The sequence below is a fragment of the Lepisma saccharinum genome, chromosome 20 (assembly GCF_977018435.1).
Source record: "Lepisma saccharinum chromosome 20, izLepSacc3.1, whole genome shotgun sequence".
NCBI classification, from domain to species: domain Eukaryota; kingdom Metazoa; phylum Arthropoda; class Insecta; order Zygentoma; family Lepismatidae; genus Lepisma; species Lepisma saccharinum.
The window spans coordinates 15992399-16015393 of NC_139248.1; the positions used below are offsets into that span (position 1 = coordinate 15992399).

General features: G+C 38.4%; 1 protein-coding gene across 1 annotated transcript in view; it reads left to right on the plus strand.

Moving 5' to 3' along the window:
- Positions 1-22995, plus strand: part of LOC146003742 (uncharacterized) — a 158087-nt gene that overhangs the window by 79091 nt on the left and 56001 nt on the right. The window contains exon 3 of the mRNA XM_083142137.1: positions 22359-22446. Coding sequence (XP_082998263.1) covers positions 22359-22446 — 88 coding nt within the window. The remainder of the gene's footprint in view (positions 1-22358; positions 22447-22995) is intronic.

Sequence of the window (22995 nt, forward strand, 5' to 3'; positions counted from 1 at the left end):
TGTGTTAAAGGTTTCATCCTGGAATGGAATGTCTCACATTTATGTGTCTTTTCATTTCCAATACATTCGAATGATAATGAATACATATTCGTTTCAAAGGCATTTACAAAACCACCTCTTCTAACATTTTATGTTAAACAAGTAAGATTATTTTTGTGCACGAGTATGTTAGCCGATGCGTAGCAAAGTATTTTAGGAACAACACTTGAAAAAAAATTCTTGTAGGACTAACGAAAAATTTCTTTGTAATCGAAGATCATAATACCTTTTAAGGTGTGGTAATATTATAATGGGATTGAGATACGAAACTCTCGGATCCGGATCCAGATCCGAAACTTTCAGACCCAGATCCGGAACTCTCGGATCCGGAACTTTCGGATCCGGATCCAGATCCGAAACTTTCAGACCCGGATCCGGATCCGAATGGATCCGGATTTTTCGAATCCGGATCCGTTTGGCCATCCCTAGCTTGTACCCCGCTGACTCCATCGTATCGAAAAATGCATTGTCCGCTGCAGTTGGTTTCATGACGTCATGATTTGTATCCCCAACGAGAACCGAAGCGTGGCAAGCCGGAAATGACTGCAAAATATTTTCTAGTTTTTCATTAAAAGTGACGGGGGCCTTGGGATGTCTATATACGCATCCTAGAATTAAAGGTTTGTCATTCTGTTTGAGTTTTAAAGACACCCACAATCCTTCAATGTCTACATCTGACACAGAATATATAAGTTCCGATATTACAGCTGTTTTTACGTAAACAATAATACAAAACCATATTATGGAGGTGTCTCAAGAAGATTGGAAAAACTGCTTTGACAAATGGTTCGAACGAATGCAAAAGTGTATTGACCATAAAGGAGAATACTTCGAAAAACAATAAAGCAGTTTTCAATGCCAAATTCCTGTTTTTTCATTGTTAGGCTCAAAATATAAATAGTGACCCTCGTATAAATGAAATCGGTGGGAGAGAGAGAGAGAGAGAGAGAGAGAGAGAGAGAGAGATATGCTTAGGTATGGTAGCCTTATCTGAATGCAACCTAGTACAGAAAATTGATTATCAAGGGTATGGTGTAGGATACTAAAATCTCCAAGCAGTGGAAAGTATTTCCCCAAGTCAATTTTTACAGTCACGGACATTTCTGGCTGAGTTGTAACGATCTCATTCAAAGTCAAGGGCGCCGTTACAACCCAGATGTGTCTGTGACTGTACATTATTTTGTGCCACACGAATAATAGAAAATAACTTTTCCCAGAAGCCAGAAAACGTTATTAGCCTTCAATAAAATATCAAAAAGGAACGAAATCGAAGATGATTTTGGGATTCAAATTTGAAGTTTGAATTTCTGGGTTGTGGACTTTTGGAATATACGCCTTATCCAAGAATACCGATTTCTTATTTCCCCCTTTAAAAAGTATAAAAGTCAAAATTTTCAGAAACTGTCAAACGGGGATTTGTATTGGCGCAAATAAATAATTTTACCAAATTCTGCAAATGAGTAAGGGCAAACAGCATCTACGATTTGACGTGCAGTGGCCCATATTTATTGGTACAGGAACGGCCCAAATTTATTCGTGAATCAACGATCTTTCTGGTGAAGATTTTGACTCCATTTAGTCCATTTCTTGATCATTCTTATCGCACTTACTACATCGCAATTGCTTTCCCGTGCTGAATTTTTTCTTTGCAATTATTATTTTCATGCTTTTTCAGCAATATAGTGGTAATTCTGTTCGCTGTTTTTCCGTTTTACTATTTTTCATATGTGCTCATTACTGTTTGGTTTTAAGACTTAACTGAAATTCAGAGATGACAAACGGTGCATTGTCTTGATTGATTACTGGTATATATCGAAGTACTGAAATTACACAGACGTTGTAAGTATTTCCAGTTTTACAAAGGCAATTAAGCTCGTAATTTCACAATAAATGTACAAATGTGCAGTCGTTACATTTTCCTAGCCTACCGGGACGGCAAAATTAACCCAACCTTCTTCAGGCTATAGACAGATCTCTATCACATTTTCTTAGTGCCATTTCGTTTATTAACAAAAGACGAGCGATCGAAGCGCCACTGCGGACATAGCTTTTGTGGCCTTCAAGCGCAACGTAATCATCGTCTTTGTCCGATGCGGCAGAATGGTGTGGGCACAATTATAAAAGAATCTGGACCCGCAAAATTACAGAAGAGACCGGAGGGCACATCGGGAACTAAGAGGTTAGAAAGAAGAAGAGGGGTATTTAAGTAGCATCCTAGGCCATCTTGTATTATTACGTGACCCTTGCTGTGGCGATAAGAACTTCTTGCAATGGCATCTCTTATATTCGTGTCATCTTCAAACCTCTTTTGTCGTCCTGAGAGGAATGCCTAAAGGGAAGTTCTGTCGTAAGTAGTGAAAAAAATCTCATTCGAGACTTAATGATAATGAAATGCTTTGTTCCATCCAGATTTAAATCTTGAACTGCAAATCCAATTCTCGTTGATTGCTCTGGTATTAATTCTCTGCATATTCTATTGTACAGTCAGCCTCAAAGATATACGTAGACAATTTGTTTATCTCAATCTTATTCGTTGTTACTCATTGTTGAAAAATTGAAGCAAAAAGCAGCAATGATCATTACACCGCAACATTAGTAAACTATCAATGTTCAAGAAACATTGTTCCACTTAATATATTCATACATTTAAACATATTATTTTCATATTTCAAAACTCTTAGTATTCTTAACCCTTTCTTTTAAATCTCTACTTGAGCGTATGTTCATAAATTGTCGAGTTCGCAAGCGTGCAAGTAACCAAAGAACAAAGAAATTCAAGACTCCCAGAAATATTAATTTGAATAGTGAATATTAATGAGTAGAGCCCGGAAGTTCAGGCATTTATTTTCGTTAAAATAGGCAGGCAAAAAGGCATTTATAATGTGGAAAATAGGCACTAAAAATGAAAAAAAGGCAAAATAAACCGAAAAAAGGCACATTTGGAAGTCGCTTACTTTTATCTATAATTTCTGGCAACATGTTAAAATCTACATTGTGAAGAGCATTTCAATTTTCTCTGTCTTGATTGCACATAACTACAAGGTGTTTTTTTAATTACTCAACATTCATTGATAGTAGTCTGTCAGAGAGAATGTTTTTCATAATAGAAAATGATATTTCTACTTCGACAGAAGTTATTGGAGCATACATAAAACAAGCTAATGTAGCTGGACGCATTTCGGTAACAGCATTTTCACCTTTTAGAATATCACAAATTGTTTTCAATTGTTTCAAGTCCTCATTTGCACTCACTACCCGCTTGCACTTTTCCGCAACAGCTGACCCCTTTTCTCCTGGCACTTCCATCATTTGCTGCATAGATTCCCCGTACATTTTCATGGATGTTACAAGGTGTTTTTTTTAAGTTCTGTAATTGTAATTGTCTCTGGCAATGCACCATAATGTGCAAAAATAAACTTGAAAAGCACAGGAGTTTTTTCACTTCACGAATTGAAGCCGCTTCATTTTCTGGAAGAGCATCTATCACCTCACTGATTTTTTCAAGGTTGTTAGCATAATATATAGCTGCTGATATCCAGGTTCCCCATCTGGTCAAGACTGGTTGCGGAGGTAAACTAAGCTCAGATTCAACTTCCTTAAATTTTCGGGTTCGAGAGGGAGATTTCAGAAATATCTTCTTTGTGTTCGAAATCAACCTGTCCACTTCAGCAGTCAATCATGCACAAGGAAATGTTAACCGAATGGCAATATCCTAACTGAGCATGAAATACATTTTTCTCACACTTTTCTCCTTCAGCAATGTTGAAACATGCATGAGTTCAATATTACTTAAATAAGGCGAAAATTATTCACATAATAAACGAAAGAAAAATAAATGCCAACAACGTTTTTTGGGAGAAAAATAATTTATATACACATTTTTTTAAAAAAATTGTCAAATTTAATTGAAAAAGGCAAAAAAAAGGCATTATAATTAAAAATAGGCAGTGAGGCCCCAAATAGGCAAAATAGGCAAAATGAAAAGGCTTCTAAAACATTCGGAACAACATGAGAAACGTATATCCGGAAAAATTTTATCAATATATGAAGTAGATAAAAAGAGGCATTTTGTCAAACTTCCGGGCTCTGTTAATGAGCCAGTATAACTTATTTTTACTTAAGTGGTCGACTTTCGCTCTCGCCATTGAAGTTCCTGGATTCGAGTCCCGGCTAAGCATGGATGCTCTTTGTGATTGTCCCTTCATCAATATCATGAAATCATCACTCATCCTCGTCGTCGCGATTAGCCAAAATGTGACAGAAGAGCGACGCTAAATAACAAAACTACAAATACAACTGTATTTATACAGAAGGACCTTTAATGCATGACAAAACAATTTGAAAAAGAAATGGAACTGTTTTGTTCCCAACGTATGATGCATTCTCTGACTTTGTTGGTAAAGGCTAGATTATGCCATTTTAGACCTGTGAACTTAATCTCTGCTAGCAGGAATTATGAAGCAAATTAGCCACTACCAGTGGCGTCTCGTCCCTTGGGGCTTCCGGGGCTTAGCCCCTAAAGAAAAACGGACGTATTGACGTAATTTTCAATCACCATAATACATAACTATCACACAATCTTTTAAAAGGCGATTTTTACCCACGTAAGTTCATCGTCTGCTGCAGGATACGAGCGCTCCTAGCGGCATTGATGTCAGTTATCGGTCTCGGGGCTCGTCGCAGAGGAAGGCTTGGTCTACGCTACACGCTACAGTGAAGGTCACGTGCTAGCAGAGAGAGCGAAGGGGGAGTGCAATGGTTTTGGGTGTTGATTCGGAGCTAGTTCCGTCGCGTCGCGTTTCTTCGATCCCGCGTGTTGTAGTGTAGCGTTGTGGTGGCTTTTATTCGCTATGAACAAAGTGGATTTCTTGTTGGCAACACCATTTCAGACATTGAGTGACCAAGAAAAACTTGTTAAACAATTAGGTCCTGACCATCCGAGTGTTACATTAATACAAAAACACAAATCACAATCACGCTCTTTCAATCCAGACTGGTACAACAGAAAACTGTGGTTGACAGCTAGCGAGATCAAGATCAAAAGATCAAGATCTTTTGTTTTAATTGCCTTTTGTTTGGTTGTGATGCTTCATGGACAGTTCATGGTATAAGTGATCTCAAACATCTTTCTGAAAGAATTAAGTCACATGAAACTAGTTCTTCGCACATTGGAAACTCGTTAAAATTGAGTTTGTTTGGAAAGGTTGATGTTCGAACACAAATCGATGAAGGATATAGACTGTCAATTACAAGGCACAATGAATTAGTCCTGAAAAATAGGCATATGTTAAATAGAATTATCGATTGCTTAAAATTCTGTGGTCGACATGAACTTGCTCTACGAGGACATAACGAAAGAGAACAACCTTTAAACAGAGGCATCTTCCTAGATTTAGTAAATGAGATTGCTAAGCTAAATTCTTTAAATAAAATAAGTCCAATTTTGTAGTTCAGAGAAAGATAAATACCTGTTTCTTTGTAATTCATATGAATTGTTATTACCTTTTAAATACTTTTTTTAAAAAATAAGTCCAGTTTTGTAGTCTAGAAGAAGAAAAATACCTATTTTTTTGTAATTCATGTAAATTGTCATTATATTTTAAATTCTTTAAAAAATAAGCCCCGGCCAAATTTGAGGCCACGAGACGCCACTGTCCACTACCGTGTTTATTCTCTCTATTTTACGCAATGAGAGCTTCAAGAATTCAAATTAAACTCCAAACAAGCTGCTGATATCTTCTACACTCTACACTGTTATACTAAAAAAAATATACTTTCAAAACATATCGGATACAAAAAAAGAAAAAAATAGTGAAAGTCACGTACAATTTGTTGAGCAATACATCTGCATCCCACTGTGCTTCCTGTTCCGTGAATCAGGTTACAAGATAGATTTTATGCTCACTTCCCACGAAATCAATCCAAAAATTCCACGCTACTGTAAACAAGCAAATTAGCACATTTATCGTTAAGTCTTCGCATGCTAATACAAATAGCCATTATCGGATGCCTTACACGATAGTCTAGATCTTGAGCAACAGCTCTATGGCGTTGTTAGCGGCTACGTAATAATTAAAATTTCAGCACACTTTACGATCCCAACTACTAGTAGCACAGCAATCGAGCTACCGAGAAACGTGCCTTTAGCTTCCACACTTGATGATCTTCGGATCACGATTTTTCGACAATTCAGTGCGGCACCCTGTGATTATTTCCCCCGTTCAGGTCCGTTTTATAGCTAACGACTAGCATGCGAAGACTGGTTTTAGGAGAATGGAAGCATCCAGGTTGCGCTATTTAGTATCTGGGCTGGTGCGAGGCTTCCTGACGTAAATGCAGCTACTGATACAGACATTTCCTTTGCAGCAACGGTTGTTTTTTTTTGCGCTTGCACACTTTTCTTCTCGCGAGCACGGATGTTTGAGCTTAGTGTTACCAACTTACTGGAAACCGAATTACCTTATTCATCGCTAGAATGTTTTACTAACGCTCAAGAATTGTAGCCGTTCATGTTTTATACTAGTTGTATTATCTATTCTCCTTCGAGATTATGCAGAACCGTACTACCGTAAATAGAGGAGGTGGGCCTGCGGTTGATATAAATCTAGAGTTTATTAATTGTAATATTGTTAATGACTTGAGATTTCGGATTTTCTAAATGTCTTAAATAGGGATGGAACCGAGAGAGGAGACCGAGTTCGTGTCGAGACTTCGATATTTAAACAATTTATCTACATGAAATTTACTATATTAAGCTGCTTCTACGGACTTGCTAAGCGGAAACCTATTTGTTTATTTATACATGTAACATAGTTTGTTTGTATTACAATGTCAATCCATGTCAGGGGCGAGTATGTGCCGTGAGGTTTCATATGCTATATTCAGGATTATATTAAATTCTTCGACGATTCGTGGCGTCGAAACGAAGCTTCAAGCAGAAAAAACTTATGAAGAAAAGTTGTTTGCGTTAATAGCATCTATGCGCTGTGAAAGTTTGCGGGACGACAAGCTGTATCTTGCGAGAATATCGGACTTTAAACCTGAAAGTTTGAATGTTGAACCTTGAGTCAATTTGAGAAGAGTTTGTGGAAGAAAGTTCAGGACAATATTTTATCTGCCCATGAGTGATCTCCAGTCAAAAATCTAATTGAACTTTTCTACGACAACGTGAATGTGGCTAGAAAATCAGCGGGTGCATGATTAAATCATGAAACTAAACCTTTGGGAGTTTTTGGCGTGGATAACTCGACTCTCTTCTCTCTTGGGAGTTTGGTCTTGCAGACCTTGTGCAGTTGTGTGACTTTTTCACAGTATTGTCAAAATTTATACGTTGCCATTGGCGTGCTCCCCTTCTCATATGTTAAAAATAGATAATATTTTCTATGTGTAAACCCGAAATCGTAATGTGGTTCGTAATCTTATGACTATTCGCCACTTGAACCCTTCCCAATCAGGATGACGTTCGTGTATACCGGTATATATATTATAGTGTGTATGAACGCGTCCCATCAACTCCTCCCTGGAAAGTAATCCCTATGGAACATGTTTGTAGTACATGACATGCTTATGTTATATCTTTGTTGGCTCCAAGATAGACTGATAGTAACTTAATTTGGTGATTTATCTCATATTCATAAATAGGGTAAGCTTCAGAATGAACAGCTATTTCTACATAGGAACAGTTTCCTGCGGTTGGTTTCACTGCTATGGTGTCCACTTAACTTCTAACCTCTGATCTTAACGAGTATTTAACTAGCGCTTAAGGATTCTCGAGAATTCGGAATTAACCGAAGGTTTATATTTCGTCTCATCCTTTTTCTCTGTACAGGCCGCTTCTTGTTTTCTGTTGGCGAAATTTTGCTTTCAGTACATAACGGCAGAAAGAAGGAAAGATTTTTTTTTCCGTTTTATGTGTTGCCAAAAACTAGGCACCGAGAGTAACTAACACAGATTATTTCCAACAAGGATACAGGTACTGATTTCTTTAACGCAGATAAATTGTGTCAAATCCTGCGATCCTTACCTTGTAAAGCGTCTATTTAGATAGACACCAAAGCAATTTGGACATATGATTGAGAGAGCGCAGAATAACACGTCTACTTAACGCAGCAGACTTCCAAAGACTGACGTAGGGTACATGAAAGTGACAGTTTGTATAACAATATGACTGACAAATTAAATTTCACTGGAGTCTGTCGGACCCCAAGTTATCTTTTAAGGGTTAAGTTTTGGAGTTTTAAGAGCTTAAAATAGGTGTTGAAGCACTCTGGCGTATACTCCTACCCCCAAAAAATGGTTATATACCGGGTGGCCAGAATTAAAGTTAACCCAACTCAGTGCCCTCTGTAGCCTGTTTGAGGCATCGTAGAACTCTGAAATTTGGTGAATCCGCTATGCAGACCATGGGGAAGAGGATGGCGATTAAAAAAGCTCAATTTTCCGCCACCAGGTTAAAATGTGGCGCTGTACTTCCATGATGGGTTGTAATAATGACGTAAACTGCTCCAATTGGTTATGGATTTGCCGAGTTGGGTAACTATTTCTGGCCACCCGGTACATCAAAGCACTTTAGTTAATATTAGAATATTTATTGATAAAAATAACTGCAAGAACCATGTCAAATTATGTTACTGTTTTGTTCGGTTTTGCTCATTCATAAAAATGGCTGCTTTCTGATGTTGAAATTTTTGATAGTGCATAATCTTAATTACCAACTCTGCATCTAGTGCTGCCTTCACTTGTGACGTCACTTTTGATATGCTGGTACAGCGGGATGGATAAAGTATAACTCGGGGAAATTGTCCATGACTATTTCCATTAATTTTTCTCTTGCATCCTACGCGATCTTAAGGACTGGATTTTTAAGTACGCTGGTGTAGAGATCGTCAGCTCAATTGTTGAAACTCCCGTTGCGTAAAACAAACAGAATAAGCATGGTGATGGACTATTTGCTTCGTAATACTTACACATCGCACTGTACTGCTTTATTCGGTTTTGCTCATTCAAGTAAAATTACTATTATAACGTTTCCTGACGTTGATTTTTTTTTATGATAAGTTTACTTGATCAAACCAGGGAGTCGTAACGTAACGAAATGGAACGGTATTTTCAATTACGGTTTCCGTTACGTTACAACCAGAAACTGAATAACTTTTTTCGTGAACAGAAACGTTACCTCAGGTATATGAACATTACGTTACAGGTGTGCATAACGGTACCGAACCATAACTGATCTGTAAATCAGTAGGTCGTTAGGTGACGCTTTAACGTTCCATCCATTGCCGGCAACCAGTAACGTTACAGGGTAAGAAACAAGTTCGTCACGATTGACTAGTAACTTTAGTGTGTGTGGAAAGTGATAGTAACGTTACAATTAACCAGTAACTTAATTGAGGTCACGACTGTAAAAACGTTACACTCTTTGCTTCAAAGCAACAACGTTATTTATAGCTGGTATCATACAGACGTTCCGATGTGCAATAACGTGTCCGATGCCGTGTTCCGGAGAGAATAACATAGGTCTCTCGTATAATTGTGCTCGTTACTTTTGTAACGTTACAGTTCTTTCCCTTCACAAAAGTCTGTTTCAAAAAAGTGATACACATATCCGTTACGAATAGTAAATACCGTTATCGAAGGCGTTTTCGAAGAAGCCTCACAATTATGATCGGCAGCATACTAACATTACAGCATTTGACATTTTGAAAGTCATTAAATTATAATACGTATTTTCGTTTTGGATGTCAGTGAAAAAATGAAATTGTAAAACAAAACGTTTGAAAACATCCGTAAACAAGATTCAGCGTGACAGAAGTTCTGGTTATTGGAATTTACTGATTAACTATGTATTTATCACAAATATATTTATTTTCTGCATACTAAATCACTTTACGTGGATTTGTTCTAATTTGATTATGTATGCAAGATGAATTTTAACATGTGCGTTCACTTTATACGATAGAAAACAAACGTTTGTTGTAAGAAAACGTTTATGTATATCTTTCTCTCTCTCTCTCTCTCTCTCTCTCTCTCTCTGTCTCTCTCTTTCAGTTTACATGTGTTACATCAATTAAAAAATACAGTATGTTTGGCGATGAGAATGATTCATGCTTAGATTAAATTGCTGAAGGACGAAACATAAAGGACCAACCAAGGAATCATCTGTGCTACGCGTTCATCCACGTAAGCGAGAGGCAAGCTTTTTCCTATCGGAAGACGAAAAATAATTATTTGCTGCACGACCTTGATAAGACGAACTGAACCACAAGGAAAGAAACCTGTGCAGACCCGCAACTCCTGTGCACTGTACTACCACGTGGAGGGGAGGGGGAGAGTTGACCGTTCTTCCTTATGGGCCGAGCTGAAGAGTAGAAGAGCTGTGCGCGGACTTTTCGTCCAAGGTTTTTTCACTTGTGTTCGCTCGTAGCAGCAGCAGCACCACGCAAAATCGGAAAATGTGAATCCTCAAACTTTGTACACGTGACCTTCGGTCACGAAGCAGCCGAGTAGACAACGCCCTGGGGCGATATGAAAGGCACTTTTAGCAAGTAGAAACTACGTAGAAACGAAACGTTAGATGGAATTGTTGTACGAAACAAACGAAACCGCGTTTGTGCAACTGGTTTGTGGCTAGACAGGGCCATTGGACTCTCAAGAAGGCAAGAATTGTATGGGAAGTGATTCTCAAAACTAAGCGAATAAAAGGACAGTATATTTTATCATTTACAAGGGCCCTCATCCGCTTACAATTTTGAAAATTACTTTCAGTAATTCTTGTCTTCTTGGACAGGAGGTTCATTAAACTTTTTTGGTGTAGAAACAGACAGAGCGCCCACCTACCACGTTTGAAAGAAGAGCATAGGCAGACATGAAAGTAATTTTCAAGTACGTAAGGACGACAGTCGACGTGAACATTGAGCAACGTGTGACTGAGAAATACAATCGTAACAAAGGACAGGATTCTTCAAGAAACAGTAATTTCATAAAACTTCCTATCATTAACTCAGTTCATCCTTTTATCCTCTTTTGTTTGTTATACTTTTGTATTATTCTTGTTTTATATCGCTTTTCTGCCACTTGTAGATAATCGCGACGATGAAGATGAATGATGATCATATTAAATCTATGAAGGGATGCTTACAAAAAAAAAACAGCCATGCCCAGGTGTCTACTCGAACTTGGAATGTTTGGTACCGAGTGTATGAGTGGACCACTCAACGACTTCGGTCTTCGAGGCTACGGTTTCAGTTGCAACATGCAGTATAATTAAGTTTCTACTACTACTACTTATAAAGCCCCCTTGACACATGAGATACTACAAATAATTTCAGGCATACCCTCGAATTTTGATTGCCTGGCACTTTTTTAAACTAAGTAATGAAGTCACGTTTATATTCATATTAGGCCTACGACTAGCTCGAACTAAAAACGCTTGTGAAATACTGTGTATATGTTATCCATCTGAAGTGAGAAACTTCATATTCTGCTAAGAAAATATGCATGAAAAATTATATTTGTAGCTACTACTTGAAGAATTCAAATTATTATGATGGAATTTCAACTTACGTATACTCTGCATATAATGTGTTATCGGAGAGGAGTTTTTGTCTCGCAGTCAATTTATTTTTAGTTGAGGAACTCGAGAGTAAGTTGGAAATATTTAATGACCCACGTTGTGGTGTGCTGTTCGATTAATCAGAATTGGAGTGAGAGAAATCTGTAGTTAAGGTCATTCAACACGTCAATTTGTAACTGTGAATGCAAGTTTTCTTTGATTTAGCGGGAAATCAGTTTGCTATTGTTGTAAGTAATAAATTGAAACATATATATTTTCTGCTCGAGTAGGAATCCACAGCCCTTATCCAATCAATCACTTTCTGTGTTTGAAACTTCTGTCTAGGAAAGCTACACACAATTTGCTTTTAATAACAGAAGCTTCAAAATAACCTATCCATTCTTGTCTTGCAAGTAATGTTTGATTTGATTTGTTATATTTAACTTTGGTTTTCTGCCACTTTTGGCTAATCGCGAAGACGAGGATGGGTGATGCAATGACAAAATTGATGAAAGGACATCACGAAGAAAATAATGAAAACAATACACAGGCTGGGATCTGAACTCGGGACCTGTGGTGTCGCATTGTTCATGAAATAAAAACATAACATGTATAGTGGCTCAAATTAGTAATCGAATATGTAGCATTTTGCTGCATTTCTTCACAATATTTCGAAATTAACAACATGTACATAAATATAAACGATAGTGAAATATTTATAGGCATTTATTAAAGCTATATTCCCTGTTACATTTTTTTCTTTTTTAATTTTGGGTGCGTCAGCACTTAGGCTATTTTGCAACCGCCACGTTATACGGGGTCCAGCCCCTTACCATAACAAATAACGTAACTGTAATATCGAATAACTGAAATATTAAAATATTCTGACTTAGGTAAAAAGCTGAGGCTCTAAAGGGGCACTCAGCACACATGACAAAAAACAGAACACACAGAATTATACTGGCCATAGGGTCAGTCGCCAGAGCCTCGTTAGTCTGCAAAGAGCAGTCCAGGGTGTACTACGTGGAATGAAGTTGACGATTGGGTGTAATACGTGGAAGGTCACCCCTTACACCCCTGTTACGTTTTCAAATCTGAGAATAGTTATTTATGTTTTGGTGTGAAAGAAGAGATCACTTTAATATTCAGACAAATCGTGAAAGCCTTCTGTTTCTGTTAAGCTACGTTTCCATTCAGACAAGTTCCAGACTCATGACGTGCAACATGTGCCGGCGCATGTTGCGCGTCATTTAGTGTACTCGTACTGCTTCCAATTCAAAACTACTTCTTCAAAATACGTCCGCAACAACACTGGAGTGCAGGATCGCAGTGTAGCGTTGTGCAGTGCTTTAGAGTAGTCAGTGTTCCTTCTCTTGTATTGTAATAATTTGGTGGTGATTTAACTTGGGTAAAGATGAACAATAAAGCGGGGTGTAAGGGGTGCTGCTTCCACGTAGTGCACCCAAAAGTCCACCTCACTTCCACGTAGTGCACCCTGGACAAGAGACTAACGAGGCTCTGGCGACTGGCGCTATGGCCAGTATAATTTTGTGTGTGTTGTCCTGTTTTATGTCCATGTGTGTGCTGAGTGCGCGTGTACAGCCTCAGCTTTTAACAAGTCAGAACATTTTAAGGTTTTAAAGTTTTTAGTTATGCAACGTTTGAGTTGTAATTTGTAATGGTAAGGGGCTGGACCCCGTATAATGTGACGGGAGCAAATTAGCCTAAGTGCTGACGCTCCCAAAATTTTATATTCAAATTCAAATTCAAATTCAATGAACAATAAAGCTATGGCGGGTTTTGTGGTTATGGCAGGCGCGTATCATGAATTTCTAAAAAAAGAGGCGAAAACAACCTAGATGGTGGATTAGAAGTTTTCTAGCAAAAAATTAACTCGTTGATGAGAGACTTACGTCTTCAAAGTGGATACGAAAACTTTGTAAGAATGACTGCAAGTGATTTTGCATTGTTATTAAATTTTGTTGGACCACAGATTGTAGTCGCGTCGTCTGTTCCTACTCTAGTTCGTATGCCCCAGGAACTTGCTGCAGGCTGTTTCCATTGTCCGCCGCGCACGTTGTGCGTCTTAATCGTTTGGGGCAATTTTGTCCCCGGCACTTGCGCCGCGGCATGTTGCAGACAGTTTCCATTTCAACAAATGCTTGGCACATGCAGCGTCGCATGCCGCGTGTCATGTTGCGCGGTAAAATTTGTGGTAATAGAAACGAGACTTTACATAGTTCTTTTATCGGTCAACTACAGTGCGGGGAAGAAACAATTCATGCTATTTCCTAACTACGTCTGTTACCAGTAGCTCCATTGCCCCTGACTGAAGTACGAGAAAAATGGGTAACAAAAACAAAAATACAACATTTGACGAACTGCAGCTATTTATTTTTACCTAACCAAAGGGTGCAGGTACAGGGAAATTAAAAATGTTAAGTACATGTAAGAGTACCGTGGGTGACGCAATAAAACAAAATGAAAAGGAAAATGAGGTAGATTCCGTATCTCAGAAAATTCAACCAAGAGAAATAGGAGAACGAAATGAACGAGCTTCAGTATGAAAAATAAAGACCCTTTCCTCACCCCCATCCCCTTCCAAAACCAAGGGCTCCGAAAGCAGCTGTGCAACTTGGAGCAGGCACTGGGACTGCTGTACGTTCAGTAGCGTTTGGTCCGAAAGCGAAATTCCTAGAAAAATGCCACAGTTCGTCCGCGACGGTTTAATGAGTTGCATTTCGCCCGAGCCTGGCTGATGATGAGTCATACCTTGACTAACCGGTGGCAGCGGTGGAATTAGTGACTAGGATACCTCAGTTAACAACTTTTAAAACTACATTGCATAGACAGCGGAGTGTAGCGCAGGAGTGCAGACTCAGTCAAATCGTCGAGAGAGGGGTCCCGGGTTCGATACCCGGTGGAGGCACAAGTGGTTCGGATCCCACTTTAAATTGTAGGTCCAGTCCCGATTAGCCTTACTGTGCATAAAGGGGACTTAAAACAACAAATAAAATCGTTGAGAGGAAGTGAACTTGGATCCAGAAATTTTAGTCATGGCAGTCAACACTACTACTTCTAAGCAGCTCCCATAAGTGACTGAGGTTAGAATGAAAGTTTGTCTTGTTTTAAGTTCACTTGTATGCACAGATAGGCTAATTGGGAGTGGGCCTACAGTTTAAAGTGGAATTCGAATCACAGGAATCGAACCCGGCTAGAATGCAAGTGTTTTCTCATACTCACATGGGAAGTTGTTTATGTTATTGTTTCACATAATTTGTAGGTAGTCACACGTGGTCTGAGAAACAGAAAAGTCACACATAGCCTACGCATAATTCTCTCGAGGCAGTTTGTTGCAAGAACTTTGCTTGCAGGCCACGGACAATAACTTTCATGGGTAAAAAAGTGTCCCATCATAAGGTAGAGAGCATCCTGCTTAGAGCAATGTATGCGCTCCAAACGTTGGACGCTGACGCCGATATAACCTGGCTCGCAAGCCGAGAACACTGTTCGAATCTCCACAGGCATATAACAAAAATGCATCATACCCAATGACACATCTGGCGTAATACCTAACGTGCCAAATTTTGGAAAATAGGGGCTGATAGCGTGTGTGAGAACCAGAGCGACTTAACTCTAATTTATCAAATTAATAGGAGAGGAAATAATGTATTCTTAGGAATATGACTCTTAAACGTGACTCCGCCTTACAGATAAGAATTAGAAGTGGAAAATGTCGATTTTCTCCAAATACTCTTCAGAGGATTTTTTTTTTAACGAAACTGAAGACAGAATTTTTGTAGTTACGTTCCTCTGATTCCCGTAGGACGATAGGTGAAATACATTTCATGAGCGATGTTTCAAAGAAGTTGTGTTAAGATGTCAAACATGTAGCCGACAGCCATGTTGTATGAAGAGAGCATATAGGATAAGCTCCAATCACACTTAATCTAGGCTCACAACAAAGATAGCGGCTGAGTGACCTAGCGTAATGAAAGGCAAAGAAAACAGTCAATCATTGGAAAAAACAATTAGTTTCATGTTTAAGATCATTCTATCAATTAATGCAGTTGCTTATAAAAATAAAAAATGGTCCAAAATGCTTCAAAGTAATTGAAAATATGAGGCATTGCGGATACGAAGGGCGAACTCAACAAAGTGCATTGTGATGGAAATGCGTTTCAAGTTGCCAGGCACAGTGCAAACTCCATAAAATCTTTGAAAATCACGCATGAAACATTCCGATCTACAGTTACCAAGTTTTTGTGGAGCTCGAATTGTGCCTGACAACTTGAAACGCATTTCCCTCACAATGCACTTTGTTGAGTTCGCCCTTCGTATCCGCAGTGCTTCATATCGTCTCTAGGAAAAACCCAGAAAATTAATACGCCCATTCAAATTTAAAACCTTTATTTGCATACTAAATAGAAAGAATTTTCACCAGATACTTGAAATTAGTTTGAGAAAATCTAAAATAAGAGGAATTCCTATCCCTGTTCTCGTGTTGATATTTCCTGGCAAATACTCTGTAAGAGGCTGTCGCGGTATATTGCCGCTCTATACATTGAAGAATCAATGCTTTATAGTCCGAAGTCGATACTAAAGGTTCATGAACGTCTGCAGGATTTTTTCCAAAGAGGCGCAAGCAAGGTAGTTTTTCCGGGGGGAGGGAGGCAAACAAGGTGCATAACAGTGTTGTCTCCTCAAAAAACATTGCTTTAATTTGAAGTTATCATATTCATCTTATTTGAAAATAAGATCCTTAGGAAAATATTTGGACCTAAAAGGGATGAGGAGATAATTAGAATAATTAAATCAAGAAGACTTAGGTGGGTAGGCCATGTGGCACGAATGGGAGAGGAAAGAGGAGTTTATAGGATTCTTGTTGGGAAACCTGATGGTAAGAGACCTTTAGGAAGGTTAAGACGAAGATGGAGGGACAACGTTGAGATAGACCTAAAGGAAATCGGTAGGGATGGAAAAGAGTATATAGATCTTGCTCAGGATAGGGACAGATGGAAGGCCTGTGTTCTGCAGCCATGAACCTTCGGGTTTAAGAAGGCTAGAGAGTTAGTTAGTTAGCTAGTTATGTTCATGCAATAATTAACATATATTATTGCAGCTGAAATGGAATTGTGTGAGATATATATATAATTTTTGGTTGACTTTCATTTTCCAGGTGGGTCGTGCACCCCCCCCCCCCTTGCCTCTCTTTCGGACTTCCATGCAAAGGTTCTATTTTTATTTCGCGTCTACCACTTTCGGTTAATCGCGATGATAAAGGATGTGATAGGTGATGAAAGTGGTATAAAGACAATGACCCAACCCATCCATATTTTCTAGTCCAGGCTCTAATCCGACATCTCCCGGGTTCGAATCCCGGTCGGGCTTGGTTGTTTGTGAATGTCCATTCATCAATTTCATCATTTCATCACTCATCCCCATCTTCGCAAATTAGCCTAGAGGCACAAAACGCGAAGTAAAATAAACTAAATCAATCAATCTAATCCGACATTAGACTTCGCAGTTTATTACGCTAACCAATTTGCCACGGGATCGGCTTCTTCGTGTTTGTCTGCTTATGAAATGATTAATTAGTTATTCAAACTATATAGGTAGGAAAGCTATATAAAATAACGAAACAGAAAAATAAATCCACTTGACGTCTTGTAGTACTATCATTAACCTACAATTTCATGCTCACAAATCCACACAGAAAACTTCTTGTGGCATTAGTTTTACAGAATGGCCTTGGGGAATAAACATCGCCCATTTCCTGGTTCAGCTCGAAACAATTCAGGTGCCTTATCGAAGCTGCTCTTGAGCACGCAGGGTTTCTAACCTACTTCGCCGTAATTCAGTTGTTGTATCTTGATTAATATGCTGTATTGTAGAGTCAACCGCAGATTAAATAGGAGAAAAAAGATTTTCCCGACGGAAAATAAGTTGGTAATGCTGCAAACACCGAGGCATTCTTGATAAGACGCTTGAGGAGCGTCGAGCAAACTTTCCTGAAAAAGCACAACCCCAGTATCGAAGGTCATGCCACACGTGGATTGGCAACTTTCGGGAGCATGCTGTCTGTCTACACAATTCTACCCAAATACCTGTTTGAAAATGAATCTTCTGTCCGCATTTTATTTTTCAAACGTACTTCTGACATTGTAATCATTTTGCAATTATTTTTATTTGTTCTTATTTTGCTTCGCTTTTATGTGACTTTTATAATTAATCGAAACTATGAAGATGGATGATAATTAGATTAAATTAATGAAGAGACACCTAAAAAAGATATTTACAGACCAGGACTCGAACCCGGAACCTAAAGCGGATAGGTTGTGGGGAAAACCGTCAATAACTCCCGCCACGAACTTACTTATAATTTTTGTAATTTCTCACGAGTATATTTTGTTCTGTCCATGCATAATACCTGCTTTCGGAAACTTAATTTATAAGTGACACACTTATAGGGACAAGCCACGTATTGTTTGAATGGAGGGACACATCTCGTTCATATACTACTAGATACAATCATGGACTATACTTGAAATGGCCTCCCCGATGGCGCAAGGTAGCGTCATCGCCTTGTAATGAAGGGGTCCCGGGTTCGATACCCGGTGGAGGCACAAGTGATTGGGATTTCACTTTAAACTGTAGGTCCAGTCCTGATTAGCCTAACTGTGCATAAAGTGGACTCAAATCAATCAATCATATATGATGGAAGTTAAGAAAAAGATAAAAATTTTAGAAGAGATACTGTGAACAAGTCGAATTGGAGAGAGATTGTATTTTGTCTTTTGTCTTTGTTAAATGTATTTCATGTAGTTTATATAACATGAAGTTATAAGTTAAATAAATGTTGTTTTGTTCGTTAACGTTTGGCCTAATTGAAGATTATTACAATATACTTGAAATGTGACGTGCTAAACACTACTTTCGGAGATCAGTTGGACATGGCAATTTTGATATACAAGTTGCATTTTCTCTACTTAGATTCATTATGTCCAAATTTTATCCTAATAGATAATCTCCCAACAACGCAAAATGTTTTAATTGACTCGAATTCACAATGACTCATATACAGTGTGTTTATAAATGAACGGTGGGGTTTCAAAAATTAATAATACATCTATATATTACCTTGCACGGGCAAAACGTACACCGTAAGCAGCAGCAACTGTCCAAGTTTATATAACTTTATTTATATGTGTATAAAGATAGAAATCAAGAGGGGGCCAATTGCTCCTCTGTGCCTCCTTGCAGGTGCTCTTGACCGTCTGGAAGAAATAGTGCACGACAGACGTGAAAACTAAATCCATCTTCAGTATCCTTTTGTCTTGCTACTCTTAGATTCTGCAACCTTTCTTTCTATAGTTCAATGTTTGCCCCCTAACCCCCTAGAATTGATTTCCATACAAGTTTGAGAGCTAATCTCCCCTGCACCCTGTGGTTGCGCCACTGCACCTTCTTCCGCCGTTGTTGCTTTGTGAACTTTCATCTGCTTGAAAATACTTAATTTTCTTCAAGAGCATAATATCGTTTAATAACCGGCGATAAGATTCCTCAACCCTAAATTTCTGGATTAAAGTATAATAATATAGGAGCATGGAAATCTGAAAGGGGGCGAGGATGGCCACATCTCCCCTTTAGAAAACGAATGTCAGCTAAAAGTATATATTTCACGCGTATAATTTGATCCCAGTCATAGTAATGTACATTAATTATTATAATGGGAATGCAGGAATGCGATAATTTCGAATTCAAGTGGTGTTTCTTGAGGGGGCAACACTATTATCTGGTTAATATGCCCCATGGAAAAATACCTTGCTTGTCCCTGCGTCGAAAATATCGGCAGACGTCAATGATTAGGGGGTGGGGCATGTGCCCCCCCCCCCTTTGCACCCCGTGCGCACGTCTATGACTACTCATTTCTACACTAGTTGGAAGCTGTATTCAATTTCGAGCCAAAAATGTAATTTTCAAATCAGGATTGTTAAACGTCCACGAACCCAGTGGCGTGCCCAAGGGGGGGTTGGTGGGGGTTATAACCCCCCCCTTTAACCCAGCATTCCTAAAAAAAATAACATCAAAGGTAGGAAAAGATGGTAAAATGAGAGCAGACTACCAGGAAAAGTGTACATAACCCCTTCCTTTCAAAAATCCTGGGCACGCCACTGCACGAACCCATAAATTCTAATGGGTTCTATTGGGTCCCGCAACAAGACCGGAACCTTCTTTATCGCACAGTTTTAATTCGGTCCAAGTTGCGTATTCTTTCATTTCAATATGGAACTTAGACAGTCTTTAAATTGATCCGGAAAGAAGGTTCCTGTGCAGTATTTCAATTGATCCGGAGAAAAGGTTCCTGGAACGAATTGAAATATTTTAAACATAAAAAGGCTCTTTACGGTCCAGATCCATTTATGCTTGCTAATATTCCCTGCTGAACCGGAATTGAATTGATTTAAAATTCCTGACCCTTTATCAACCCTGGTTGAAATTCATTTTTTTACAAACAACCATATTTTTAACGGCTATTACACATTAATCCCATACGATATACTGAAAAGTAAGAGACTTGGGCTATTCCTTTTTCTTCCTTGATGTTAAATAGATTATATTCGTCACGCGCCTATAACGTTACTACCTAACATTTGTGAATTGTTCTTTCCTTGTAACGTTAACATCTACCATACTGAATTTATTTACGTTCCTTATGCAGATGGTATGTACCCAACTGCATTTTGTTCCGTTCCGCTACAGTGGTTTACATTTTGTTACATTCCTATGTAACGTTAATTAACCATATTGCCTTTCACTTCGTTCCGTTACGGAGGATTGCATTCATTACGTTCCTATGTACCGTTATTTACTACCATGTTGCATTTCGTTACGTTTTTTTGTAACGCTAGTATATACCACAATGCATTTCGTTACTACGTTCCTTGTATCCTTGTAACGGTAGTATATACCATATTGCATATTACGTTATGTTCCAATGTGCTCATTTCGTTCCGTTCCTTTATAACGTTAATATCTACCATAATACATTTTGTTACGTTCCTTGTAACGTCACTCTATAAGATATTGCATTTCGTTACGTTACATGGGTACCAGCAGTTGAACCATACTCTTCCTCCTACAAAATGGAACGTACCGTGTAACGCAAATTGGGTACGTTACGACTCCCTGGATCAAACTATGTAGAGTGAAAGGAATATCCCGTAAGACTGTCTGCATTGTCGAATTCAGAGTTGGCAAGTATACTTCCAATGCTGGCTTCAGTTGTGACGTCACTCTTGATAGGCTGGTACCCGCAATCTTTTAATATCTCCCGCCAACTCAGTGATCTATGCAACTGGTCAAGTGCATAAATCAGAATGCAGACAGTGTCATGAAAGATAATTGCGAAAGATTGAGAATGCTTCGTGGAAAATCCGTTTCCCCCAGTCAGAATATAGGATAATCAGATAGCCTTTCCTACCCTTCTTCATTTTACGCTTTTTTACGAAAGTGAAAAGGAGTTAATTATAAAGAGGCCTACCTCTCTGTTGCAAGGATAGTATTTCCAAACCAGTTTTTTTTTTTTTTTTACCCCAGTGTCCGTCTCACCCATTTTTCTCCTTTTTCCATTTTTCTTTAGGTAGTTTCCACGAAGTGCACCTGCCACATTGTTTTTAAATCATGATGATATCACACGTTTCGACATTTTCGATCTGGTTCGGAATTTTATCGATATGGTAGTGACATTGGGATACTGAAATTAAGCGATGGATTTGTATTTATGCTAGTGAAGAAGTTGTCAACAGCTTGTTTTGAGTTTTCTTTTAATTCTTGAAGCTCTTATTGGGTCACTAAAGTGCACGGACGTGGTGATGGACAATTTGCACGGTAATACTCATGGATAACACTGTACTTAAACAAGTTTCGGAGTGAATTGTAACGTTTAGTTAAATTTGTCAATTATGTTTCATGATGCAGTAACATATTTTAAAGCGCAAGTTTGATTCCTTCGTTTAAAGATCCGATGTAGAATTTAAAAGTTGAGCATTATTATGAATTGTGAAATTTTATATTTGGTATATTTTTTATTGTTAAACCAAAGGATTGTGTACAGTGGGATGCACAATTATTGCTTAGCAATTTGTCGATTAGTCTCGTTAATTTTTTCCTTGCATCTTGCTTGTTTTATGGACTCTTAAGTCGTCTGTAGATGTCAGCTGTTGTTTGGCTTTTTGTTCCAATTCTTGAAGCTCTCATTGGCTAAAACAAAGAGAAAGAATATGGTGATGGACAATTTGCTTGAGAGAGAATATGGTGATGGACAATTTGCTTGATCGGTGCAACATCTTTCTTCAACTCTTGGAACAGCTCACTTCAGGTGCAGATAGGTTACGTGATACAAGCAACTCTAAAACGTTTAGGAAACTAGAATCACAGGTTGCTGTTACATTTTTCCTCTTTGAAGCCAAGTCTGTGTGTAATAATTTCGCTCCAGGGCAACAGGTGGCTCTGACGATCGAACAAAATAATAGACCCACCCTTGTGCCCGGTCTTTTTCTTGTTGTGCGTGCAAATTCTAATCCCTTGCTATTCGTTGGAATTTTATTAGATAGATTTATTGACTAGGCGGGTCCTAGTTCTTATGATCACCATATTGTTAACCCAACCCTGAAATTGCATCATTATAAATCTATTTTATGGTACGTTAAGAAGAATTGGGTGGAAAAGAAGAGGTTAAATGATTTTTCTTTTGTCATTTCAGATCGAACCAGATGATCAGACTCTATTGCAGATTGCGTTGGACAAAATTTCGGACTTACAAAGGCAATTGGGAGCCAGCGATTCGGAAGGTAAGTGTTACTAACTTTGAAATGTAGCCTACACTCCTTTTCAGGTAAAGAGACACACATTTCAACTGTCCAACCTTATAAAATGTACCACATTTTGTGAACAGGAGTGTACAATTGTGACATGCACGATTACTTTCTTTTACCACAAGCCTTTCTGGAAAGAAAAATGGGTTAGATTATGCAAACGGCTATATAAGCTGGCAAATATATACTACATGTTCTTAAAAATTCAAAACAGAACTTTTCAGAAGCGACACGTTCTAATTGAAGTAAAAAAGAAAATAAATAATAGTTTAGTGATATAGTGGTGTTATCGTTTTTTCTGATTTAGGGATCGAATCTGGTCACAAAAACACTGTCGTTTCTTTGATATCATCATCCTGCTAGAAAAGCGACATTTGTTTAGTTGCAACATTCATTTTCGCAAGTCACTTGAAGGAAAATTACACTTTTAGATAGGTATGCGACGATTTTCTCCAACAATGGTAAATTTTAGTAGTGTTTAATAATCGTGCACAGTCGTACACACTTTCCCACGAGGAATACTAA